Below are 27971 nucleotides of genomic sequence, written 5' to 3'. Positions count from 1 at the left end.
GGCCCACGGTGAAAATTAGTTTGACACCCCTGCTGTAAGTAGTCAAATAAACACTTTAGGGACCGCTGCCAAAGAACAATACTTTCACCATTGTTGATAGAGAAATATTTTTAATTAAAGAAGATGTAGCAGCACACAAAACAGTTAGTTTACAGGCATGATTTACACCGTACATAAGAAAAGGTTGAAACAAATGGCCGTTTCAGGGCGCATTGACATCCCTCTGTGTGACAATTACACATTTTACACTCAAACATGTGGCACTAAATTGAAAGAACACTCGGCTTAAAAATCACAGGATGCTATCTTAAGATTTCCCTTTATTAGGGTCAACGACTAAACGAGGACAAACGGGCCAAAAGGAACGTCCACGTACACATCTGTTATCGCTCAGTAGGCATCAAGATAAAGATGATACTTTGATTTATGCGGCATAACTATCCCTCGCAAAGTGCTGCAGTGGCACCAAAATCCATTTATTAATAATGTATGTATCTTTATAATATCAGACGTGATGACTTGTTATTAAGTCGGGAAGCCATTGATCATAAATTGAACTATAATGTTTGCGTGCCACGAGTTCCGTACCTTCTAATACGCCGAATGCAGACTGTATTACATCACTGGTGATGATATGTGTGTTAGTCACGTCGATCTGTCCTTTACAGGCGACTTCCTGACGCAGTAAAGCGACAAAGCATTTTATCCTGCAGGAGGTTATACGGCCTTTAAATAAACGAGTCATCGTCGATCTAAAAGATGTTCAAATGGCTAAATGTTTGTCTATGAAGCATAAATAAATGTTCTGTTTACCAGGACCGAATATCATTGGAACAACGAAGCTTCTACCACAGCTGGTCCACCTGCAGACATTGGAACATCTTATGACGTCCGGCTTGTTTGATCCAAGTGGCCTAAAACTTCTAGCTAACCTAACTTACGGGAACTTACTGCCACTGACTGTGGGTCAGTGCTTAGCAAGTACGTCTTCCAATCAGGGGGTCGGCTTGAGCGAGACACTGAACCCTGAAGTGCTCCCTGTCCCTGTGTCCAGGGGGATGAATGTAACATGGAAAGTGTCTTTAAGTACCTTAAGAAGCGCTATATAAATTAAATTGATTATTAATTGAACTAATTGCCCCGGAGGGGGTAATAAAGCGACAGGATTGGACTCTCCTCAAACCTATAAAACCCAAGGACATGGTAAAAGAAAGAGGGAATTGTTTAATAAATCCTGACATTTCCTCAGTTTCTCAGGAAATAGTGAACTTCCATCTCATCTTCCGGTTGAACAGAGCTTCATTTCCTCCACATTGACGCCGCCTGTGTTTTCAGACTCCGTATCCACCTTCCGTCCCTGCAGGTGGCGGCCGTGCCTCTCAGGGTTATAGGTGAACGTTGGCTTGTGGAGCCCTGACTCCTCCCACTTTGTGTCTCCAAGAGCGTGTCTGCAGCCTGCCACCGTGGCTGTACCCGCTTCAGGTTGGAATACTTGACTCTCGTACCCCTCTGGGTGGTACGAGACGCACGCTTCCCTGTCACTTCCACGATGCGCTTCGTCGTCGTCGTAGATGATCACCAGCTCGGCCTGAAAGTCATCTCCATCCTCGGCGTTTTCGTAGCCCATGAAGATCATGGTGACGGATTCTGATTCAAGGTCCTCTGGGAGGCTGTTGAGATTCAAAGAGGCGATACCCTCCGAACAGAAGGGCGAACGTCTGATGGCGTCGCCGGATCGCTCCGTCGAAGCTTCGGGATCGACCCCAGGCTTGTGGCCGGCTGGCGGAGGACTGCGGCCATCTGAACCCGTGTAGGACGCTTGTTTGGGAGCCGGTCTGTCTTCAGTCCGAGCTTTGACCGAGACGAGAGCCGCCGCCGCCGTGTTCGGACTCCCCGCATCCGTCTTTCTGTTGGCGAGTCCTTGTGGAGTTGTAGCACCAACGTGAGACCGGAACATTCCATGGACGTCCCCCTTTGATTCTCCTGGAATGTGGGTATAGGGACGCTTGGTTTCTTCTCTTTGTCTTGGGACTCTCGACGTGGAGTCCCGTTGGGCGGGGCTCCGGCTGGGTGGGGATTTGCTTGTCGTCCGTGTTTCCAGGTCTCGGCTGCAACGGCTTTCCTCTCTGAGAACGAAGGGGCTGGTGCTGGGTGTGGGCGTTTGTCTCGGTGTCCTGGGCGTCTCAGGCCTGCTAGTCGCCGTGTAGGGTAAAGAGTAGACGGGCTGGTGGTACTGCACTTCGGTGGGTACGTTCTTGTCTGTGGCTTGATGCAGCAGCTCTTCTACCTCCGTGGACGTCATGGCTCCAACCGCTTCGTGGCCTCCGTCTTGGTGCAGGGCGTATATCGACTTGCGCCCGTCGTCAAACACCTTGGACCCCCTCTCGTGAATGTTATCCGGGGTGATGGTGGTCGTCGAGACGACCTGTTTTTTTCCCGTTCTCTTGTCGTGCTCCACACTGATCTCCATCGCAAACGTAGCTGGAATAAAGAAAAAGACTTTTAGGTGAAGCTGTGGATGAAGCCTAGAAAATAAACAGCACATTTTCTAAGTGCTGTCTCGCATATATTGTGATGCTCGCCCACACTACATGAGGAGAAATAAACATATTTAAATAAAGAGTGATGTGCGTCACGGATACATTTAAAAAGAAGACGCACTTAATGTCCTGCTGTCGCTGCAGGAAGATAAGACTCTAAAAATAAGAGATGTAAGGCTTATTTTTTGTTTCATTAATGATGCAATATCACACCGACCCGCATGTGTGTGACTCAGAGTCCGACCAGAGCTAAAAGGCTTCCAGCTCTCACTCCTCAGGAACAACACAATCGGCCTCAAAGGGAAGTTTTACAGAGAAACTAGAATCAGGCGCCAAACTTGATGAAAAAAGCAAAATACGTAATTATGTTTACCAAATTTACAAGGTATACGGAAGTGTGCTTCCCACCCAGGGCACACTATTCTTTTATACTACCTTGTATACCTTAAATTTAACGTGGGACTCAGTTTAATGTCGGTTTGGACTCGTGAAGGCTGCAGATCGTCACTGTGCTCGGGTCTTTTTCCTGAATCTAATCTATATTTCCATGCAGTGAAGACCGACCTGGTGGGTGTGTGCATGACGATGGAGCCGAGAGGCTCAGAAGGTGTTTTATTTGAGCGTAAGCAGATGATGCGTCCACCTTTCTTTGGCTCTTCGCTAACAGACTGGAGCACGGGAGGGTTCTTCGTGGGCGTCGGTGGGACGAACGATGGGATGTCCAGGAGCGACGAAGAGGAGCGGCGCAGCTCATCTGAGGAGGGAAAGTCGACCCGTGAAACATCAGAAGACACTGGACACGCTGGGAGAGGCCGTTGTCGGGAGTTACGGTGTTAAACATTGTTATGATGTGGATTATGTCCTAGTTATGTGAATATCAAAAGATAATCTTCATTCCTTTCAAAGCGCATTAGTACATAATGCTTTAAAGGAACAATTTGAGATGTCTGAGTCATATTTAAGCCCAATGACTGCCCCTCACTGAGATACATGTCGTGTATTTTGTACACGAAAACACAAATTGGTGTTTCTAAAGCTTATTTATTGATAAGATAACTAGATAATCCAACGTTAGTCTTGATATAATGGTCTGGATGACTTCCTGTTAGCATGCTCCCGCGCTTCGGCACATTATTTCATCTTAAAAACACATTATTATAATGATTTGAAAAACATGAAAATCATTATATGTTATTTCAAGAAAGTAAAACCCTTGATATATATCTATATATTTATATATATATGTATGTATATATATATATATATGTATATACAAACATATATTTGTATCTATAAAGCTCGCTATATATGTATATATACATATATATACTACATATATTTATATATTCATATATGTATATATATACTGTATGTGTATATATATATATATACTACATATATGTATATATTCATATATGTATGTATATATTGTACATATATATACATATATGTATATATATTTGTACATAAAATTAAGCAACCAGCCATTAATTGTGTGTCTGAATGATACACAATGAAGATTAAAGGTTAGCATATAAATGTAAGAGTAAAGTATTTAAATCACTTACATTGATTATTGTTAATTAATAACACATAATCTCAGATCTTTGAATAATGCATGTTAATAAAGTCTCACACACCAAAATGCTCCGCGTGTGTTTACCTGGCTGGAAGTCGGCGTTGAGCTCCTACAGGTGAGGACAGAGGAGTCGAGGTCAAAGTGGAGAAGCAGGAGGTCAACATCACAGCAGTGCTACACAGTAACGCTGCGTCAGCACTTCAGAACCAGAACCTTGTATTGACGAGTATGTTTTCACATACAAGGAGTGTGTCATCATGGCGGGTGGTGCAACAATAGACAATAACATGAACAACCATCAACAACAGTCAACACGGTGCGAGAACTAAGAATATACATATAAGATAAAGTGCACAGACAGGCAGGTGTCAGGACTTTAACCAGTGTGAGTCACTTTAAAGTGAGTTCTGTGGATTTAAGTTTTTAAGTGAAGAATTAAGTGATGTGCAGGAGAGAGACCAGATGGAAATTGTCCTGGTGATGATAGAGTCAGTCAGTGGGGGACCCGGGCTCTGTTAAGGGGACCCGGGCTCTATTCATGAGGGTCAGTGGGGAACCGGGCTCTGTTCAGGGGACCAGGGCTCTATTCATGAGGGTCAGTGGGGAACCGGGCTCTGTTAATGAGGGTCAGTGGGGGACCCGGGCTCTGTTAAGGGGACCCGGGCTCTATTCATGAGGGTCAGTGGGGAACCGGGCTCTGTTCATGAGGGTCAGTGGGGGACCCAGGCTCTGTTAAGGGGACCCGGGCTCTGTTCATGAGGGTCAGTGGGGAACCGGGCTCTGTTAAGGGGATCCGGGCTCTGTTCATGAGGGTCAGTGGGACCCGGGCTCTGTTCATGAGGGTCAGTGGGGAACCGGGCTCTGTTCATGAGGGTCAGTGGGGAACCGGGCTCTGTTAAGGGGATCCGGGCTCTGTTCATGAGGGTCAGTGGGACCGGGCTCTGTTCATGAGGGTCAGTGGGGAACCGGGCTCTGTTCATGAGGGTCAGTGGGGAACCGGGCTCTGTTAAGGGGATCCGGGCTCTGTTCATGAGGGTCAGTGGGGAACCGGGCTCTATTCATGAGGGTCAGTGGGGAACCGGGCTCTGTTCATGAGGGTCAGTGGGGGACCCAGGCTCTGTTAAGGGGACCCGGGCTCTGTTCATGAGGGTCAGTGGGACCCGGGCTCTGTTCATGAGGGTCAGTGGGGGACCCAGGCTCTGTTAAGGGGACCCGGGCTCTGTTCATGAGGGTCAGTGGGACCCGGGCTCTGTTCATGAGGGTCAGTGGGGGACTCTGTTAATGAGGGTCAGTGGGGAACCGGGCTCTGTTCATGAGGGTCAGTGGGACCCGGGCTCTGTTCATGAGGGTCAGTGGTGGACTCTGTTCATGAGGGTCAGTGGGGGACCCGGGCTCTGTTAAGGGGACCAGGGCTCTATTCATGAGGGTCAGTGCCTCAAGAAGAACTCTGCTGAGCCTTTCCGTGATGAGGCTCATCCCCACCAGAGATGAGCCTCACTCAACCTTTTACCGTGCCTCTTCGTACGAGTCCTCCCCCCCCCCCCCACTCCTTTCATCACAGACAGCAACCGGAGAGAGAGCGATGCTCATTACTCCACCCGATCCATTTAGCGTCCACCTAATTCACAGACAGCACACACACGCAGGCCTCAGAGAAACACGATGTGCAGTGAGCGGTTGGGACGTGGCTACAGCCTGGAGTTGTTGTTTTTTTTACAGGTCGCTGAATCGATTACATCATATCCGTATTTTAATAATAGTATGATGGAAACCAGAGGTAACTGGACTGTGTTTCATAATAATTATGCACTAACACGACACACAGTTACACTGGTGGATGTAGAATAATCAAACTATATCGGCCAATCAAATACACACACGTTTTATATTCCAAAATATGATCGTGGGGATAAAAAGATGAAATTATTAAACTCTGTGAAGCAGTTTTAAAGCTTCAATCTGACTTTCATGCAAACGGTTCAGCACATGCACAGCTAGAGTTATTCAGCCTGGACCACAGAGGATTAAAATGTTACTTTGACATTATTCATTGTGAAACACTCTCTACTAAAAAATATATGTATACAATGTTAACTCTGAGCTGTTTATTCATTGTGACAACATTTCAAATGTCACACTAACAACAGGGATGCAAGAGGGAGCGTATCCGTCCACAGGAACAGCAATGAAACAGCCTTTAAGTGCAACTCAATGAAGCCCCGCCACATTCTCAGCTTGGTGGCAGTTTTCAACAATAAAACAGACTTTAAGTAACACTCTCATCCCAACGTGTCACACACTCAGACTCACACTGGGGCCAGAGCAGTAAACATGTGCTTTGAGTTCATTTAAACAAAAAACAAACGACAGAGATGCACTGATTGTAATGTTTTAGTTTTTTTATTTTAATTTAATTTAATTTTTACTGACTACTCCGGAGAAAATATTTGACTTTGTTGTTGTCATCTATAGTGTTTTTTGAATTTTTTAAAAATGTCATATTCAAATTATTAGAAAACAAATTACTTAATTCCATATTTTGTCAAGTCAATGCAAATTCTTAAAAAATAAAATAAATATAAATATAATAAATATTTGTTTATAAAATTAAATCTTGTCATTAGTAGTTTTAATGATGTATTGTTTAGTCTATAATATCGGTTTTATATTTCAGTGAAATCATTTTTCTTCAAACAACTGGAAATTGTTCCCACGCAGCTTATTTTTCGGACTTGCAGTTGCATCAATTGTGCTTTATGTCTTTATTAAATATAGGGTTATTAAACTCTCAGCTAAAGAGAAAACACAAATATCATCACCATTGATGACAGAAGACATTTGAATGATGTCATCTTGTTGTTCTTCCTCTGCAGTGCTATCATGGTTCTCCACCTTCTACTCATCTCTGTGAACCGACTCCTCATCATCGCACAACGGTCGCGGACAACAAGCATTTATTCACATTCACATTTCCAGATCTTCTCAAAATCCAGTTTAAAATGTGTAGTACATGTCGATGCCCTGGCTGCGTATAACACCTACTTACCCAAGCCGTGACCTCACAGCAGATTACATGTGTGAAAAGCGTGAGAATGTTTGATGTTGTGACTCATCGCCTCCAGGTATCAAAGGTAATCAGTAAGCAGCACACAGCAGAGCGAGAGCCAGTCCAGAAGGTGTATTGGGGTCCTACCTTGATAATGTCCTCAGTCGTCCTCTCCACCTCTTTTAAACGTTTCAGAACGACTTCTTCATTGGCGGAGATGTTGAGCTCTTGGTTCTCCAAGGCCTCGACCTCCTCCTCTATTCTGTGAAAGAGAGATATGAACCCGGTTGAGGACTGAAACGGGCACTAGAGACAATCTCGCTTCAGGGATTTTCTTCTCGGAGAAATTCTGAATAATGAGTAGTAGGCATGGACCACGATCCAGACCTCCACATTCCATGGAACAGAAAGACGAAGTAAGCCGTCTAATGATGAGTCCGAACTAATAATTGCCCTCAATGCTCCTGTGTCCTCTATCCACTGTAATGAAAACATAATTGCCTCATTCCCCCTGTGTAAACGGATATTCCCTCTGTAATCATCTTACCCATTTTAATATTACATTCTGGCACTATCACCGCTATTCCTACCTTATATGCTGCGTCTGTGAATAGCTGAACATAACAGTTGTAGTGTGTGTTTGTATTGTATGTAAAGTAACAGTATGGCAGCTGGGGCTAATACACCAGAAGGGACAGGTGAAGATGATGGAGCTGATGAGATGGGTGTGACTAAAAACAGAATGAGATGAGGAGGTGAGTGTTGGAGAAGGCTTGTGACCGGATACCTTTGGGTTTTTGATGGGGTACTGCGAGGGGTAAGGGTGGTAAAGGGGGCAAGGTGAGTAAAGGGGGTAAGGAGGGTAAAGGGGGTAAGGGTGGTAAGGTGGGTAAAGGGGGTAAAGGGGGTAAGGGGGTGAAGGGGGCAAGGTGGGTAAAGGGGGTAAGGAGGGTAAATGGGGTAAGGTGGGGTAAAGGGGGCAAGGTGGGTAAGGAGGGTAAAGGGTGTAAGGGGGCAAGGTGGGTAAGGAGGGTAAAGGCGACAAGGTGGGTAAAGGGGTAAAGCGGGTAAAGGGGGCAAGGTGGGTAAAGGGGGTAAGGAGGGTAAAGGGGGCAAGGTGGGTAAAGGGGGTAAGGAGGGTAAATGGGGTAAGGTGGGTAAAGGGGGTAAGGGGGTAAAGGGGGCAAGGTGGGTAAGGAGGGTAAAGGGGGCAAGGTGGGTAAAGGGGGTAAGGAGGGTAAAGGGGGTAAAGGGGGCAAGGTGGGTAAAGGGGTAAGGAGGGTAAAGGGGCAAGGTGGGTAAAGGGGTAAGGAGGTAAATGGGGTAAGGTGGGTAAAGGGGTAAGGGGGTAAAGGGGCAAGGTGGGTAAGGAGGGTAAAGGGGTAAGGGGCAAGGTGGGTAAGGAGGGTAAAGGGGTAAAGGGGCAAGGTGGGTAAAGGGGTAAGGAGGGGTAAAGGGGCAAGGTGGGTAAAGGGGTAAGGAGGGTAAAGGGGCAAGGTGGGTAAAGGGGTACGGAGGTAAGGGGTAAGGTGGGTAAAGGGGTAAGGGTGCTAAAGGGGGCAAGGTGGGTAAAGGGGGTAAGGGTGGTAAAGGGGGTAAGGTGGGGTAAAGGGGGCAAGGTGGGGTAAAGGGGGCAAGGGGGGGGTAAAGGGGGTAAGGTGGGTAAAGGGGTAAGGGGTAAGGGGGGTAAAGGGGTAAGGGGTAAGGGTGAAGGGGGCAAGGTGGGTAAAGGGGGTAAGGTGGGTAAGGAGGGTAAAGGGGGTAAAGGGGGTGAGGTGGGTAAGGAGAGTAAAGGGGGTAAAGTGGGTAAAGGGGGCAAGGGGGGGTAAGGAGGGTAAAGTGGGTGAAGTGGGTAAAGGGGGCAAGGTGGGTAAAGGGGTGGGGTAAATGGGGCAAGGGGTAAGGAGGGTAAGGAGGGTAAAGGGGGTGAGGTGGGTAAAGGGGGTAAGGGTGGTAAAGGGGGTAAGGTGGGTAAAGGGGTAAAGGGTAAGGGGGTAAAGGGGTAAGTGGGTAAAGCGGGTAAAGGGGGTAAGGTGGGTAAAGGGGGTAAGGTGGGTAAAGGGGTAAGGTGGGTAAAGCGGGTAAAGGGGGTAAGGTGGGTAAAGGGGGTAAGGTGGGTAAGTAAGGGTGGGAAAGGGGGTAAGGTGGTTAAAGGGGGTACAGGGGGTAAGGTGGTTAAAGGGGGTAAAGGGGGTACGGGTGGTAAAGGGGGTAAGGGTGGTAAGGTGGGTAAAGGGGGTAAGGTGGGTAAAGCGGGTAAGGGTGGTAAGGTGGGTAAAGGGGGTAAGGTGGGAAAGAGGGTAAGGTGGTAAAGGGGTAAGGGGTAAAGGGGTAAGGTGGTTAAAGGGGGTTAAGGAGGGTAAAGGGGGTAAAGGGGTAAAGGGGGTAAGGTGGTTAAAGGGGGTTAAGGAGGGTAAAGGGGGTTAGGGGTGCCGGACCATCCGGTCTCTGTACAACTGCAGGAGGAGCTGTGTTCGTATTCTCAGCAGGGGGGGGGGGGGGGGGGGACTTTCATGGACAGGGTATCTAGGCGCAGGCGGGGGGGGGGGTAGTGAAGGTCAGGTTTGGGGGTCTCGGATCGTGACCTCAAGCATTCACTGGGGAGTGTGAAGCAGCAGGGACGAGTTAGCCCCTCCAGATCTGAGGCCACGGTGTTTCCTGATGAGGAGTGCCTCTTACCAAAGATGCAACGTCCTCATTCAGTCAACCGATGATGTAACTGTGTGGTTTTGTGGCCTAATTTGTGCAGTTTATTGTGAAGACACCATTCCTGCAACAAAGGGAAACCTACAGTCTCAGTCGGGTCCAGCACTGATGCTAGAGGGACACGTAGAGTGTCATATTTTGAAGCTTTAGAGCACTGACCCTGTCATGACCCTAAACACAACGTGTCAACAGCACTTCTGCACTCCCAAATCTATGATTTCCTTTGGCTTGCGGTGCGATACAATGGCTCTATTGTTGTCTGAGTGGCAACTACAGCACTTATCCACTGTGCATGTGAACACGATGGACATAATCGAAAGGAATAAGAATGGCTATGTCACGGCATTATGTCAAAGTCTGCAACACAACACCAGGGAAGCATTGCCCGTCAACTTTTAGTTTATTTGAGCACCAAACAGAGTCTCCCTCCTCTAGTCCCTCCAAAGTCCTGGTCCCTATCCTGTGGTCCATTCGTCAAGTGCATCTTGATCCACAACGGAACCAGGTCTTTCTAAAGATCTCAAAGAAACCAGGTATTTCTAAAGATATTAATGGAACCAGGTCTTTCTAAAGATCTCAAAGGAACCAGGTCTTTCTAAAGATCTCAATGGAACCAGGTCTTTCTAAAGATTTCAATGGAACCAGGTCTTTCTAAAGATCTCAAAGGAACCAGGTCTTTCTAAAGATCTCAATGGAACCAGGTCTTTCTGAAGATGGGGGCTCCAATCTCTCATTGACGGGTTCGCCTGAGTTTTCCTTTGACTGGACACAAGATATGGTCTAAGATAAGATAAAATATGTACTTTATTCATTTTACTTTTTCGGGTCCTACTTCTAAAACCAAACCTACATCTTTGTAAAAGAAACAAAACATACAGCAAGTTTCTATAAGGAAGATACATTTCAAATAAGTTTAAATTAGGTATTAATTATAACTGTTGCCCATTTCAAAGGAGAGAAACTATTTGCGTCTGCAGCCACTCATTCTCTGGACTGGGATCATAACCTATCACCATCGTCATTGTGAAGCCGATGTGATCGTCGTCCCGTTGTGTGGGAGCTCCGGTGTGTTTACCTGTGGATGTTAGTCCTGTTGTGTGGGGGCTCCGGTGTGTTTACCTGTGGATGTTAGTCCCGTTGTGTGGGGGCTCCGGTGTGTTTACCTGTGGATGTTAGTCCTGTTGTGTGAGGGCTCCGGTGTGTTTACCTGTGGATGTTAGTCCTGTTGTGTGGGGGTTCCGGTGTGTTTACCTGTGGATGTTAGTCTAGTTGTGTGGGGGCTCCGGTGTGTTTACCTGTGGATGTTAGTCCCGTTGTGTGGGGGCTCCGGTATGTTTACCTGTGGATGTTAGTCCCGTTGTGTGGGAGCTCCGGTGTGTTTACCTGTGGATGTTAGTCCCGTTGTGTGGGGGCTCCGGTATGTTTACCTGTGGATGTTAGTCCTGTTGTGTGGGGGCTCCGGTGTGTTTACCTGTGGATGTTAGTCCTGTTGTGTGGGGGCTCCGGTGTGTTTACCTGTGGATGTTAGTCCCGTTGTGTGGGGGCTCCGGTGTGTTTACCTGTGGATGTTAGTCCTGTTGTGTGGGGGCTCCGGTGTGTTTACCTGTGGATGTTAGTCCTGTTGTGTGGGGGCTCCGGTGTGTTTACCTGTGGATGTTAGTCCCGTTGTGTGGGGGCTCCGGTGTGTTTACCTGTGGATGTTAGTCCTGTTGTGTGGGGGCTCCGGTGTGTTTACCTGTGGATGTTAGTCTAGTTGTGTGGGGGCTCCGGTGTGTTTACCTGTGGATGTTAGTCCCGTTGTGTGGGGGCTCCGGTGTGTTTACCTGTGGATGTTAGTCCTGTTGTGTGGGGGCTCCGGTGTGTTTACCTGTGGATGTTGCTCTGCAGCTCTTCGCTCTGCTGCTGCTCATCCTGAGCCTGGAGCCTCGTGGCTTCCTGTTCCTCCTCTGACTTCTGACCCAGACCGTCCATCAGCCACGTCTCCCTCAGGCTTTTCTTCTGTCGATCAAACACAGCGACGCAGGCGCATCACATGTCAACCGCCCGCTGGTATTTAGAGTCCTCGTCCAAGTTCATGTCGCCACCTCGTCATCCCCACTCCTCCACTAGAGGCCCTCATGGTTTTCATCCCTCAGTACGTACATTGTTCAATAAGAGCAGAGTCTTTCTAAAGATGTCAATGGAACCAAGACTTTCTAAAGACCACTATAGAACCAGGTCTTTCTAAAAATCACTATAGAACCAGGTCTTTCTAAAAATCACTATAGAACCAGGACTTTCTAAAGACCACAATATAACTAGGTCTTTCTAAAGATCTCATTGGAACCAGGTGTTTCTGAAGACCACTATAGAACCAGGTGTTTCTAATAGAGTTATCCAGCTGGGATCATTGTATTCATTCAAATATACACCTTTTACCACGTATCACCAATTTAAAGTTGGCACATCTGAGTTCATTTGGGACTCCGGACACAATCAGCGTAACAACGAATGCAATTATCAGTATTAATAAGCCGTGATGTGATGCGAGTCATTTCACAGGAGCAGGTGTAACTGACTCGGGAACAGAGTGTGTTGTGACTGTGCAGACACACACGTCACATGACACAAGAGAAGATGAAGAGAAAACAAAGTACCTTCATGTACTGCAGTTTTAATTTCTCCTCTTCAATCTGTCTCCTTTTCTTGGCGATGTTCTCCTGGATTCTTCTTTTGTCCTTTTGGAGGATAAATTAAACACATTATATAAACGTTTGTGTTGTGTGTACATTTAGGAACATGAAAACAATATTCATGTTATGCTGTCACTTCAACCTCCAGCTGACTGCAATAAATAACTTCACCGTAACACAATCTCAAGACTCGACCCCCTACCTGCTGCGTGTGTGTGTGTGTCTGTGTGTGTGTGTGTGTGTGTATCCACCTGTTCACTACAAAACCACTCGAACCTCCTCTCCTGCATGAATATAATTTAAAAAGAAGAATATAAAAAATGTGGTGTTAAATTATAAGCTTATGAAAAAACATGGAAATAATGTAAATATGAAATATCTATATTATGTATCCTAGTATGTAGAACAGTGCTAATATAATTGCACTTAAATATTTAATATATGTATATGTATGTGTATATATACTAGAACCTCCCCTCCTGCATGAATATAATTAAAAAAGAAGAATATAAAAAATGTGGTGTTAAACTATAATCTAATGAAAAAACATGGAAATAATGTAAATATGAAATATCTATATAATGTATCCTAGTACAATATATTACAGCAGTGCAAAAATATTGCACTTAAATATTTAATATATGTATGTGTATATATACTAGAACCTCCCCTCCTGCATGAATATAATTAAAAAAGAAGAATATAAAAAATGTGGTGTTAAACTATAATCTAATGAGAAAACATGGAAAGAATGCCAATATGAAATATCTATATTATGTATCCTAGTACAATGTAGAGCAACAGTGCAAATATGATTGCACTTAAATATTTAATATATGTATGTGTATGTGTATATATACTAGAACCTCCGCTCCTGCATGACTATAATTAATGTCATTTAGAGAGTGATTATTAGCTGCACATTTAGAGTCATAATTGAGAGATGTGTGTGTTCCTGGACCCCAGCAGGCTAAAGTTAGCTGAGGCTGGTGGGCCACTGAGCCCCAGTGAAAGGGGATCTCCCTGATGACATGCGCTGGTATATATAGTCCTCTGTGTCTGTCTGTCACGCAGCGACTCTGCTACACAATCAGGGTTTGAGCTTTCAGATGTGAGCGTCTGGGGAACCGACTGGAGGTTATATAACGGCTGAGTTAGAGAACGCAAGCAGCACATGTTCAGAGTTCTTTTGTTCTCACTTTGAGAACAACTGGGAGGGCGAGAGAGGCCCCACGATGATGTCATGGAGCTGCAGATGGAGAGAGCTTTTCTAGTGTTCTGACCACTCAAAGCACCTCAACACCACATTCATTGCACCTTAATGCTTCATTCAGCTGTGAGCATGGGGGGGGGGGGGGGGGGCTCACAGTGGATTGTTATGTAAAGTGTTCCCCGACGAATGAGAAAGAAAATTTCCCAAAATAAAGTCAGCAAAAGCAGCTCTCACGATGCGCCTCAGAGACCAACCTCTATCTATAGCTCTCAGAGACCACACTCTATCTTCCTCTAGCTCTAAGAGACCACACTCTATCTTTCTATAGCTCTAAGAGACCACACTCGATCTTCCTCTAGCTCTAAGAAACCACACTCTATCTATAGCTCTAAGAGACCATACTCTATCTTTCTATAGCTCTAAGAGACCACACTCTATCTATAGCTCTAAGAGACCATACTCTATCTTTCTATAGCTCTAAGAGACCACACTCTATCTTTCTATAGCTCTAAGAGACCATACTCTATCTTTCTATAGCTCTAAGAGACCACACTCTATCTATAGCTCTAAGAGACCACACTCTATCTATAGCTCTAAGAGACCACACACTATCTTTCTACATCTCTAAAAGACCACACTCTATCTTCCTCTAGCTCTAAGAGACCACACTCTATCTTCCTCTAGCTCTAAGAGACCACACTCTATCTTTCTATAGCTCTAAGAGACCACAATCTATCTTTCTACATCTCTAAGAGACCACACTCTATCTTTCTATAGCTATAAGAGACCACACTCTATCTTCCTATAGCTCTAAGAGACCACACTCTATCTTTCTACAGCTATAAGAGACCACACTATCTTTCTACAGCTATAAGAGACCACACTCTATCTTTCTACAGCTATAAGAGAACACACTCTATCTTTCTATCTTCCTCCTGTCACCACCAGCAGCTCCTCACCGTGATGGCCTGGAGCCTCTCCCTCAGCAGCTCAGCCTCCTCCATGGTGGCCTGGGGACACACAGATGACATAACAGTTAATCAACGGGGAGGAGGAGGAGAAAGAGGAGAAAGAGGAGGAGGAGGAAGAGGAAGAGGAGGAGGAGGAATAATGCGAAAACCGCGAGACCTGTACCCCGTGACTAAGAACAAAAAGACGTGCAGTCAGATCAATGCCAGTCTCGGGTTAGTTAGCTATCGCTAGATTTCGACAACTTTGGGAGAGTTCTTTAAGTAATAATATTACTCTTAAAAACTCTCTAAGTAATAATATTACTTTTAAAACTCTCCCACAGCTGCTCGTGTCGTGCTGAGCGCTTAAGCATGTGAAATGCATTTGAAATAGGACTTCTGCTCCCTGCTGGCGCTCACAATGCAGCCCACAGTGTGTCTGCCTCTCTCGAGGCCGACTGGGAGAATCATCAGAGACCCTTCTTTCTGGGAGCTGACATGACGTCATAAACATTGCCCCACCAGACATTTCAGGCTAAAATCGCCTCTGCTCACGTTAGATGTGTTTTATAAACCGATCTGACAGGCCTCCTCACTCCTCCAATCAGCAGACATCAATCTGGACTGTTGGCAGACGCGTGCAGCGCCCCCTGCTGGTCGCCCGGTGAGCCAATATGGAGACTATGCATACCCACTGTGTCTCCAGACCCACCTTCTGGCCACACTCACAGTAATGTCAATCTTACCCCCCAGATAATGGCACGGTCCACACATATATGAGAGTGGTGTCTGTAGGATGGAGACAACACCATGAACTTTAAGTCAAGGCAAACAAAAGTGTGGTAAATGTGGAGGGGAACACGAGGATGGGGAAATGAGAGGAAGGGACGGAGCTCAAATGAGTCGCCGTGTGACCTATGGTGGGCGTGAAGGGGAGGAGGCGCGAGTGGAAGTGAAAATGAAAACATCATCTGCAGACGCAGCAACGATGAAGAGGGAAGATTGAAATAACAGAAAAGAGTGAAGCAAGATGTGTAAATAATAAATATTCATGAGGTAACTGCAGGATGTTTGTGCAGGAAGAGTTCAACAACAGGAACAGGGAGACAAAGAAACAAGTGGACAGGATGAGTCATCGTGATACTTCTGCAGGAGTAATAACGGTCGATAATGTCAAGGTTTTCTTTACGGGTTAGAATTTAAACCAAGATATAATATGTTTTAACTTTTCTTTTTGTGATCAAATCTTGTATTGTTTTTCGAGATATGCACATGCAAAGGAAAAGATGTACACATTGTCATCAAGCGTCTTTGGGTACTCAGAAAAGCGCTTTAGAAATCTGAATTATTATTATTATTATTATTATTGTACGTATACAAAGGTACTAAAAATAAAAAAATGTAAAAGAAATTTAAAAAAAAGAATATATAAATTCGGGTGTACATGCATAGATCTGCACACATATTAACATATATATGCACATACCTGCATACCCTCATACATACACATACATAAATACTGGTAATGTGCCCCCCCCCCCCCCTACCACTGTTGGCGACGCCCACCCCCCTCATACATCTCCAGATATTATCTAAGGGAATGTATTATATTATGTTCCGATTATACATATTGTTGAATTTTGTTTATGATTTTGATGCAATATGTGTTGAAGAAACGAGGCTTAAAGGATGTGTGGGCGTAAGAGAAGAGGGTAACGGGGGAGGATGTGCTACCTTTTGTTCGGCAAGCACTTCATTATCGAGAAAAAGGACATTACGACTCCTTTATTGTTTTCCATAATGATTGATGATGTTTATGAAAATGTCGTTAAACAAATATAGGGAGATTTCTTATTTGCAGATGATGGCGTATTGTGGAAAAGAGGTAGGAATGTGGAATATGTTGTGAAACAGATGCAGGAAACAATCAAAAGAGCTGTTAACACAGTGGAGGTAACAGCTGGGAGATCCCAGGATTCCAGCATGAAGGTGGGAGAAGACTCCGCGATGACTTATCCGTGTTGGCATGTGAGGCGATGGCCGCAGTTATGGCCTCGCAGAGGGTCGAGAGACCGGTAATGACATCACACGCATGTGCGGCGCTAACGAGTTTAAGACGGTGCCACTCCAGAAGCAGAGATCGCTCTGTGAGAAACGACGGGCTCTATCAGGATCCATCAGATGAGGACGGCGAGTCATTCGGTGATTAATAAAACATGATCATGAAAAGTGTGAATTCTGTGAAGAAGAAAAGGTGGACCATGTTGTATTGTTCTGTCAGAGGGGTCAGAACTGATTTTAAATCACACAATCACACATTTACATGAAGCAGCATATGTTCCCCGTGTTGACGAGAGCATTAAATACTCCCCCAGTTCCCCTTCACGGTCCATTTCAAATCGATAACCAATGTGTGATTAATTGGCTAAAATCATGCAAATGAAATATTCAAATCAACTCAGTGTCGGACTGTTCACTCTGTCACGTCACATCGTTCAAGGATTCATCACGCGATACGGATTTGAGTATTTGGGCCTCGCCCGGGAGGAGAAGTGACGCGCCCGTGTCACATGTCCGACGGGTGATTCACGGAGGCCTCAGGAATGACACGTTGAATGTAACATGACCGTGTTGAAGAGGTTTGAAGAGGAAAGACTCACACTGGGCACTCAAAGAGAGGAAGAGGAGCAGGAAGCTAGAACGAAGGACATGAGACTCTCCTGGTGCCTGCCATATCATGTGCATTGCAACTGATACCTCATAATAATAATAATAATAATAATAATAATAATAATAATAATAATAATAATAATAATAAAAAAATACATTTCCAATACTTTTTAGATGAGGATGGGGGCATTGAGATAGAGGATGGGGGCATTGAGATAGAGGTTGGGGGCATTGAGGTTGAAAGATACTTTTCGTATCTTTCAACCTCAATGCCCCCAACCTCTATCTTCGTGTCTCGGTGACTAGCAGAGACAACGTCTTCTGAAATGGACCCAGACTAGAGGAAAGTATCGGCCCGCTGACATCCACCAAAGGGCTCCTTCTTGTTACCTCTGACAGATCCTGATGGTTGCCATTGTGTTTCTGGAACAATGGAAGGCAACGTAACAAGACTTCTCCCAACGTGAGACTCCTTCCATAGTTCCAGAAGCAGCAGTGAGTGAGGTCGAAGCTCTGCAGACTGTGACCCTTCGACTACAGAAGACGAATGCTGGAAAGAAAAGGACCTTTTGCTGCCCAATATTCACATCAACTTTGAGAAGGTCCGATCAATAATGTTGTCAGACAGCTATGATTACCATTTTCAGCTGGTAAAAAGGACTTTTAGTGAATCTCACGTCACATTGATCGTGCCAAATTGCCCTCGAAGTGTATTACATCACATGTCATCTAGCTAAGGCGTGTATCCAAAGCTACTAGACTTAGAATCCTGTTCATACACCGTAGACTCAGCTATAGGGAGCAACTCAGGGTTAAGTGCCTTGCTCAAGGACCCCCTGATTTGAAGACGGGCCTGCTAACCACTGACCCACCCCCCTTCTTGATGATGGACTTTAAAAAAAAAATAGTTGTCTCTATAAGTTGCTAGTTCGGAAACAAAGACCGTGACCCAAACTCAGCCAATCATCCGAGCCCTATAAAGTACTCAGCACGTCGAATCTATTCACTCCCTCTTCAACTCACTTCCAGCATCCCTCCCCCAACCCTGTTCTCTCTCTCTCTCTCCCTCTCTCTCTCCCACAGGGCTACAGGAACAACGGGGGACTCTCTACCGCCAGAGCTTCAGAAGAGTCAGCCCACGAGTCTCCGCCCCCGCCGTTCCCTCTCACCGCCGAACGCCTACAACCCTCTTCACGACCCCCTCCACCGCTCATCCCGATCCCTTCATTCATTTATCTCTCAATAAACCATCTGTAGACTCGTATCTCTACCGGCGAGGTCTATGTTAGCGAACGGATCATTTAAAAACAAAATCAATGAGAGGAAACCAACGGCGGTCTCTTATTTCTTTGTTAGATGCTATTCACCCTTCCACAATGGACATCGCTGATACTGTGATAACAGCTTGAGGGTAAAGGAAAGACCCATTAACCATGAACACATGAAGAGTCAATGTCAGTCCACACTGTTATGGGGAGAGGAATCACAGGACCTCCTGTCATCTTCTGAGAGGCATATTTTAGTAGGCGCCTATATTTTGACATTTTCATGCTCAGCCCCCTCACACACCCACACGCATACCGACGACAATCAGCCTTCCACCCACACATGGCCCCGGCTCAGTGATTCCATGGCACAAAGGGGAGACAGTAGATGTGCATTCGCCAGCTCGGAGTCAAGAGAATACCGTTATGTAATTTGCACTGATGAAAAATGTGTCATTAAACCTATAATCAAGACCAAGAATACTATGGTGGGGCCGGTTGAGAACCAGCGCCCCAGAACATATCTGTCACACATGCCGGGCCTCCTACAATATGACCTTTGGCCTCCAGCAATACGACCTTTGTGCTCCAGCAATACGACCTTTGTGCTCCAGCAATACGACCTTTAGCCTCCAGCAATACGACCTTTGGCCTCCAGCAATAGGACCTTTGGCCTCCAGCAATACGACCTTTGTGCTCCAGCAATACGACCTTTGTGCTCCAGCAATACGACCTTTAGCCTCCAGCAATAGGACCTTTGGCCTCCAGCAATACGACCTTGGACCTCCTACAATACGACCTTGGACCTCCAGCAATACGGCCTTGGGCCTCCTGCAATACGACCTTTGGCCTCTAGCAACACGACTTTTGGCCTCTAGCAATACGACCTTGGACCTCCAGCAATACGACCTCTGGCCTCCAGCAGTACGGCCCGGGCCTCCAGCCGGCTCCTAGGTGGCATGCTGCTGGTTAGCGTGTCCACTTGTTGACACTGAGGAGGCCTGATCCCACACAGCTGAAAATAGAGGCGCTGCCGACTCACAGCTGGACCAACCTGACACTGTGTGCCTCGGACACGTGTGCTGGCAGCCGGTGGCACATTGCTCCTGTAAAAGAGCCGGTGGTAGGGAGAGAACCCATAACGCCTGTCAATCACATGTAGTCGGACATCCACACCTCGAGTATACACTATGAGGCTGAGTGTGATCTGCAGTCAACGACTGGACTCAGAAATAATCTTAATGCATGAGGCAATTTTGGATCGGCACCAGGGAGAAGAGTCCATGATGGACATTATGGGAACATATTCTTGGAGTCTGTGGGTGCCTTTACAGCAACGGTAAGGTACGTGCAGTACTCCATTTAGACAGCAGGACAGTTGTTGGCGTGCACATGCTGTTTGGCCAGCTTCCAAAGCTTCTTGTCTTGGAGACTTTCCCTTCTCTCTCCCTTTGAGAGGCTGCCTCTCGTTGCATTCACAACCACATAGATATGAGGTGATGGTTTGGGTCCAGTGATGGATGGTTACATAACTTCCTAATTGATGCATCCCACTCCCCCGTTGATCTCTCACAAGAACTCTTGGAATGGTTTTGTAATCGCAACTTCAAAATAGGCTTTCAGGTTAAAAAGTGCTAAATAAGAGCAGTCTATTTTACTGTTTCCATATGTATATATGTCAGCCTCTACGTTTACTCATGACAAGCTTAGAGATGTTCAGGCATATCTTTAAAGAACGATGCTTCTGTTTTTTTATATGCATATGGGTATGTGTAATATGCATATGGGTATGTGTAATATGCATATGGATATGTGTCATATGCATATGGGTATGTGTCATATGGGTATAGGTATGTATCATATGAATATAGATATGTGACAAATGGGTATATGTGTCATATGGGTATGTGTCATATGGGTATGTGTCATATGGATATGTGTCATATGGGTATGTGTCATATGGGTATGTGTCATATGCAAGTGCCTTTAAAAGGTGAATTTGAGAAATTGTCTAAAATCGAGAAACTGACCCCAGACCCCAGAGGGTTCCAGGCTTCCTCATCCATAGTCCTCCTGGAACAAGTCAAGGCCTTCCAGGTCTACCTCTCAATGCTCTGTCCATGACCCCTGATCCAGACACCAGTCCCAATGTTGTGACCCCAATACCACTCGGTCTGTCTGGCCATCCAGCCGAGGTGCTCCTGGTTTCTAATCCCTTAATCTGATCTCTGGTGGATTAACAGAAAACGCCTTCACAACCCGACAGTTTGGCCAGCTGAAGCCTGATTCATCCAGAACTTTCACTCAGAATCCTCTGTGGTCCATTTATTGTTTTTGACTTCAGACGTATATACATATATATATGCAAATATATATATATATGAATATATATATATATGAATATATATATATGAATATATGTATACACATATATATATATATATCAGACCCTATCGAAGCATTGTGGGTGAAAATAAATATAAACACCATTATAATATTTAACGTGTCTTCTCTACACTTAAATAAGTGTCTTAGTCATTTCAGATTCATTAATATTCATTAATAAAGGTCTGTCAACATTTAGCGAAAAAAACAACCAATGAACACTCAGTAAATCACAAAGGACCTCCCACCACACAGGTGAAGCTCATTAGCAACCTGTCAGTCAGAGAAGACAGAGAACACGGCGCGAGGACAATGTGTTTCAATATATAGAGAGCTGAGATTGTTCTGGAATGTTTGATGTACACGTGGGTATGTGTCATATGCAAAAGCCTTTAAAAGGTGAATTTACATTTTTTTGTAAAATGGAGAACATGAGCCCAGCCTCCAGAGGGTTAACGTGACATATTTGAATGTCAGTCAGTTTACCAAGGCCACTGGTTCTGCTGTTCAATGTTAAAGATGACAGGACCAATGGGGTCTCAATATATTTTTTTTTTTTACTAATCTGGATGTTTCACTGAAGAAACAATTTATCATCCACGATATTAAATACCTCACTGGCACTTTATAGGTAGAAGCCTCTTTGAAAACACAGCTCTGTGTGAAGTTTTGTCTTTAACCCTTGTGTTGCCTTAGGGTCATTTTGACCCGAATCAATATTACACCCTCCCCCCCGCCTTTGGGTCATTTTGACCCGATTCAATGTTTCACCCTCCTGTTACCTTTATATTTACTAACATATTTTACCCTTTGGGTTCAATTTGACGCCAGCAATTAAAACCTCCAGAAAATTATTAGAATTAATAATGTTTTCCAAGTTTAAGTGTGAGGCACTTTATGTTTGTTTGTTGACTACCGAAAGAACACCGACATTAAACATTGAATGAGGTCAAATTAATCCTAAAGCGGGGGGAGGGTGTAATATTGATTCGGGTCAAAATGACCCTAAGGCAACACAAGGGTTAAAAAGAAGAAGGAAAAAACTTTTAATCGCGATTTATCGCGATTAATGAATTTCAAAATGTGCGATTAATTAGTTTTTTTTTTTTAATCGATTGACAGCCCTAATATATATATATATATATATATATTTAGATTACAGTATGAGTGAAAACCAAAACTAAGACTCAAGTCATCATATCCCAGTTCACACAGGTGCACACACCTCTACAACCAGATGGACCAATCCAGAACATCTCACTCAGAGAAACACAAAGCCCACTGAGCTACAGGGAATACTCGACTATGCCACTAAATCTCTGGAACTATAAGGAATATCTTTCAGTATTTTAATCCGTCGCTCGCTCTTTGCTGCGGGCTGGACGTCCATATGAAGGAACGCGTGTGTTCAGGTCTCAGAGGTGAGCGCTCTGCTCCCTCCCCGGCTCTGACACATGCAACGAGTGGGAAGGAGAGGCCGCTCAGCCTGGCTCTCTGCACACAAGCCAGAACAACAGCCTGTAAGTGGGAGTGTATGAATGTGTGTGTGTGAGCGTGTGTTGTGTGTGTGAGTGTGTGTGTGCACATACATTAGCTCCACACACATACATGCAGTTTGCAGCTCTGCAGTTTAAAACATGTTCATTTCTACTTTTTTAAACGTGATTCCTCGAGAGCGTGACAAAATGACGACGAGTGACTTAGCTGCTGTGTGTGTGTGTGTGTGTGTGTCAGTAAAAGTGTGGTTAATGCCAGAGCTAAGAGGCTACAAGCAGCTGACAGCTTTAAGGAATTAAAGGATTACTGAATCAAAAATCCCCCGTGGCTCATTTTAGCTCCCGTCACAAGTCATCTCTGCATGACACAGCGGTCATCTCTGGACATTTTGTTGGAAGGGAAATGTTTTATTGTTTTGAACTAAAGAGCATCTCCCCGTGACAATCGTGAGCTTCACATAGACATCAAACAGAGGTGTACTCACCAGGTGTGTGTGTGTGTGTGTCCTCCAGCAGGTGATACAGCAGAGTGTGTGAGGAAGGTGGAGCTCGCTCTCGCAGCCTTCACAATATCACTGAGCCCGAGCCGGTGTCGGAAATTGTGTAGGCTGAGAGAGTCGGGCTCTCCTCCCTCCTCTCCCTCCTCCCTCTCTCTCCCTCTCCCTCCTCTCCCTCCTCCCTCTCTATCTTTATCTGCTCCCTATGAGTCTGTCACAGAGCCGGAAATACCTCTGACAAACAAATCTTTCCACAACACACGCACACACTCAATATGTCTGTGTTTGCACACACTGTACATAATTGATAAAGTATAAACCTCTAAACAATGTATTCTTTACATATCAGTGTCTCCAGTGTGCATGGACCCTGCTCCTCTGTCCACTGTGAAGGTAACACAAGCCATGAAATAAATAAGTGCCCTTCTCTTTTTAAATATTTGTTAAATATTTTTTAAATATGTTTTACATATTTTGTAAATATTTATTTGTTTTATATTTAAAACATTTTTACATTTTATTCTCAAAATATTTTCACAATGCAAGAATACATACAGTAATGAACAGGGTAATCGATTATTAAAATAATTGATAGGTGCAGCCCTATATCTCACATGTTTTTTTTTACCTCTGACATTATTAGACTGCACAACAAACTGCAGGAGATCCTGGAGATCCTGGCAAACTCAACACTTACTCAGCACTTTACTTTGTTTTCCCCCTTGTATATTTAGTTTCCTCTGTATATTTAGTATTTTAGTTTAGTATTTAGTATTTAGTATTGTTATTGTGTTTTATTTTAACGTGCACCGCTGCTGTGATCCTGAAATTTCCCCTTGTGGGACTAATAAAGGATTATCTTATCTTATCTTATCTTATCACCTCATGAAAGTTTAAATGGCTTTTTATACTGCTGCAGTATTAGCATATTGTTGCCTATTTACACCAACAGTCGTATTTTTTGCCACTTTTGGGATCTCCAATATTCACTTTCCTATCTGCTCTGGTTCAATTTTAAAAAAAGTTGTCGCATAGGAAGATGACACAGCAAACATGCATAATGTAAGAGCTCCACATAGTTACAGTCCTATGGCACCGTTAGTGTTGTCCTCCAAATGAGGCTGACCGATGTTCAAAAAGAACATATATTTCTTTCTGAAACTATATGTAATCTTTCACTGTGGGACTGTTTTGATGCTATACATTTTGCACTCCGATACAAATTCAAAGACTAAATGTAGGGCACTGAACAGTAAAGGGGACGGTTTCAAAACACCACTGAATTCCAAAATAGCAATTCTTCTGAGTGACAGTGCTCTTTGGAGGTTTTTGGTCATCCATAAAGGTCTTTGTTTTTCCATAAAGGTCTTTGGTCATCCATAAAGGTCTTTGTTCTTCCATAAAGGTCTTCGGTCATCCATAAAGGTATTTGGTCATCCATAAAGGTCTTTGGTCATCCATAAAGGTCTTTGTTCTTCCATAAAGGTCTTTGGTCATCCATAAAGGTATTTGGTCATCCATAAAGGTCTTTGGTCATCCATAAAGGTCTTTGTTCTCCCATAAAGGTCTTCAGTCATCCATAAAGGTCTTTGGTCATCCATAAAAGTCTTCGGTCATCCATAAAGGTCTTTGGTCGTCATAAAGGTCTTCGGTCATGCATAAAGGTCTTCGTCATCCATAAAGGTCTTTGGTCATCCATAAAGGTCTTTGGTCATCCATAAAGGTCTTCGGTCATGCATAAAGGTCTTCGTCATCCATAAAGGTCTTTGGTCATCCATAAAGGTCTTTGGTCATCCATAAAGGTCTTCGGTCATGCATAAAGGTCTTCGTCATCCATAAAGGTCTTTGGTTTTGCATAAAGGTCTTCGTCATCCATAAAGGTCTTTGGTCATCCATAAAGGTCTTTGGTCATCCATAAAGGTCTTTGATCATCCATAAAGGTATTTGGTCATCCATAAAGGTCTTTGGTCATCCATAAAGGTCTTTGTTCTTCCATAAAGGTCTTCAGTCATCCATAAAGGTCTTTGGTCATCCATAAAAGTCTTCGGTCATCCATAAAGGTCTTTGGTCGTCCATAAAGGTCTTCGGTCATGCATAAAGGTCTTCGTCATCCATAAAGGTCTTTGGTCATCCATAAAGGTCTTTGGTCATCCATAAAGGTCTTAGGTCATGCATTAAGGTCTTCGGTCATCCATAAAGGTCTTTGGTCGTCCATAAAGGTCTTCGGTCATGCATAAATTTGGGAGTTTTTCCTGGTCCGATGTGAGGTTTTGGGGCAGGGATGTCTATGTGTACAGATTGTAAAGCACTCCGAGACAAATTTGTAATTTGTGAAATTGGGCTATACAAATAAACTGAATTGAATTGAATTAAAGGTCTTCGTCATCCATAAAGGTCTTTGGTCATGCATAAAGGTCTTCGGTCATGCATTAAGGTCTTTGGTCATCCATAAAGGTCTTCGGTCATCAATAAAGCTCTTCCGTCATCTATAAAGGTCTTCAGCCATTCATAGAGGTCTTCGGTCATCCATAAAGGTCATTGGTCACCCATAAAGGTCTTCCGTCATCTATAAAGGTCTTCAGCCATTCATAAAAGTCTTTGGTCATCCATAAAGGTATTTGGTCTTGCATAAAGATCTTCGTCATCCATAAAGGTCTTCGTCATCTATAAAGGTCTTCGGTCATCCATAAAGGTCTTAGGTCATCCATAAAGGTCTTCGTCATCTATAAAGGTCTTCGGTCATCCATAAAGGTCTTCGTCATCTATAAAGGTCTTCGGTCATCCATAAAGGTCTTCGGTCATCCATAAAGGTCTTCGGTCCCCCTGCTAGGATGACGTCATGCTTTATAAACATAACATTTCTCGGAAACATTTCACAAATGTGAAACTGTTCTGGTACTTTTTGCACATCAAGCAACATTTAGAGGGGAAATGCTCTTTTATGACCTCAGGGGAACTTCTTGTTACAAGCAGTAGTCTATACAACCGGCCCTTTAAGAGGGCGGCCATGATGCTGATGTGGCCCACGGAGAAATGAGTTTGGCACCCCTTCGCTAAGCCCTGCTACTACTCTGTCAAACTAAACCCGCCTGAAGATGAAGACAAGCTGATGCCCAAGAGCAGCAGAGGTTAGTGACGGACCCCGGTTGGAGCCGGATGATGCTTCGCTCTGATTGGCCAGTCTGTGTTTGAGGTTTGTAACCTGAGTCATCTCTAGCCCTCATGATACTTACATGGTTCAGTTTTTAAGGTAGTAGGGAAGTGTTTGTGGGATTGAGTGACAATTAACTACTGTGTGTGTGATGGTGTGTGTGCATGTGTGTGTGTCTCTGTGTGTGTGTGTGTGTGTGTGTACGTTCATGGTAATGAAATAACATGTTATCTTTAACTGTAATGCATGGTTGCATATTATTGTCATGATTCCACCCGTCTGAAGCTAGTTTAGTAAATACCGCAGTGTCACCATCTCTTTGACCTACGATTAAAAGTTGACATAATAATATTTCCAATAAGTTCCACGTTCTTCTGGTTATTAGTATTTGAAGCTGCTCACTATTTCCATAAACAATCTGAAGAGTATATGGTTGACAATAAACTCATGCGTGCAAAATACAAATAAAATCAAGATTCCACTTGATAGAAAAATTGCTCCATAGCCCTAAAAAATAATCAAATACAGGGAAGCTTAACTTCAAATGTCTCTTTTTTTAGGATGCTAGATCTTCATAATTTACAAATAGACCCAAAGGTACATAATAATGTTTAATTGTATGGTAAAGCTGCAAATGAACAGTTAAGTCTGCAGCATCCAGCAGATCTATGTGTGTGTGTGTGTGTGTGTGTGTGTGTGTGTGTATGTGTGTGTGTGTGTGTGTGTGTGTGTGTGTGTGTGTGTGTGTGTGTGTGTGTGTGTGTGTGTGTGTGTGTGTGTGTGTGTGTGTGTGTGTGTGTGTGCAGCTGTCCATGCCCATGATGGACATGACCATACACCACTGCTGACCCACAATTAGTGCACCACTCCTCCATACTTAGCTTCAAAGAGTGTGAGCGGTGAATGCATGAGTATATATACAAATATAAATATATATACATATATATTTATATATTTCTGTCTGCATTTCTTTATCTTTGTGACTCAACAAAGGCCGACGATACGTGCGTTTAAGACTGGTGCTACTTTAACAATGGGAGGCGATGAGCTATCCAGTTGTCAGACAGCCATATATATATATTGATATATATATATATATATTGATATATATTGATGTATATATATATTTATATATATATATATATCTATATACATTTATATATCTATATATAGATATATATATGTATATTTCAATATATATATTTTCATATATATATATATATATATATATATTGCAGAAGCAATGATGCAACTTCATTGTTAGAAAATGGCGTTTTTATTCTCGAGTTCCTTTTGAAATTCAGCCCCGACCTAAGAGCTTTAATTGGAGAGGTTGCTGTTGCCATAGCAACCTTACCACACTAACAACTGTGACACGCTAAGTAGACAGAGATCTGAAATTGTTGACATTTTTTACAAAACTCTTCCTGTTTCCATCCTGTTTTTAATATTTTTTCAACTCAACACGAGCTTCTTAAGCTTTTTGTCTAAAATAAATACAAAGGACATTCATAATGAAAAGAAAAATTCAGGCCATCATGAAATTATTTGTAGAAAGAAGGTCTGTGTGCCACTCGGCTGAAGGACCGGCAGCATTATTAGAGGTCCAACATTTTGCTTTTTGCTTTTTCATCATTGAATTCACTTTAGAGAAAGAGGCAAGACATAAAACAACAGAAAACAATTATGTGAATAGATTAACATAATCATTGTGTGTGATGTCATCTGTAAACCGAGCTCATCTGCCAGGCATCTATTACGTATTATTGTAGTTATAGAACAGTCATAAGGGTTCCTGATA

The 27971-nt window shown here is 44.0% G+C and overlaps 1 protein-coding gene across 4 annotated transcripts in view; it reads right to left on the bottom strand.

The window, feature by feature from the left end:
• The window catches only part of palmdb (palmdelphin b), a 47677-nt gene extending 24557 nt beyond the window's left edge, over positions 1-23120 (bottom strand). Inside the window, exons 1-8 of one of the 4 annotated variants that reach the window (XM_056434241.1) lie at positions 23008-23120; positions 14716-14766; positions 12508-12588; positions 11739-11869; positions 7313-7427; positions 4204-4228; positions 3184-3294; positions 97-2481 (exon numbers count right to left, since the gene is read on the bottom strand). In XM_056434241.1, the coding sequence (XP_056290216.1) occupies positions 1277-2481; positions 3184-3294; positions 4204-4228; positions 7313-7427; positions 11739-11869; positions 12508-12588; positions 14716-14760 (1713 nt within the window). In that variant the 5' untranslated portion in view covers positions 14761-14766; positions 23008-23120 and the 3' untranslated portion in view covers positions 97-1276. Of the gene's footprint in view, positions 1-96; positions 2482-3104; positions 3295-4203; positions 4229-7312; positions 7428-11738; positions 11870-12507; positions 12589-14715; positions 14767-19528; positions 19579-23007 lie in introns of those variants that run through there. The other 3 variants (XM_056434239.1, XM_056434240.1, XM_056434242.1) reach the window with 3 other exon arrangements.
• Positions 23121-27971: the final 4851 nt, after the last annotated feature.

Source organism: Pseudoliparis swirei, chromosome 16 (assembly GCF_029220125.1).
Source record: "Pseudoliparis swirei isolate HS2019 ecotype Mariana Trench chromosome 16, NWPU_hadal_v1, whole genome shotgun sequence".
In the NCBI taxonomy this organism is placed as follows: Eukaryota; Metazoa; Chordata; class Actinopteri; order Perciformes; family Liparidae; genus Pseudoliparis; species Pseudoliparis swirei.
Note: the sequence above shows the minus strand (reverse complement) of the source record. Positions and strands in the feature narration are given on the sequence as shown.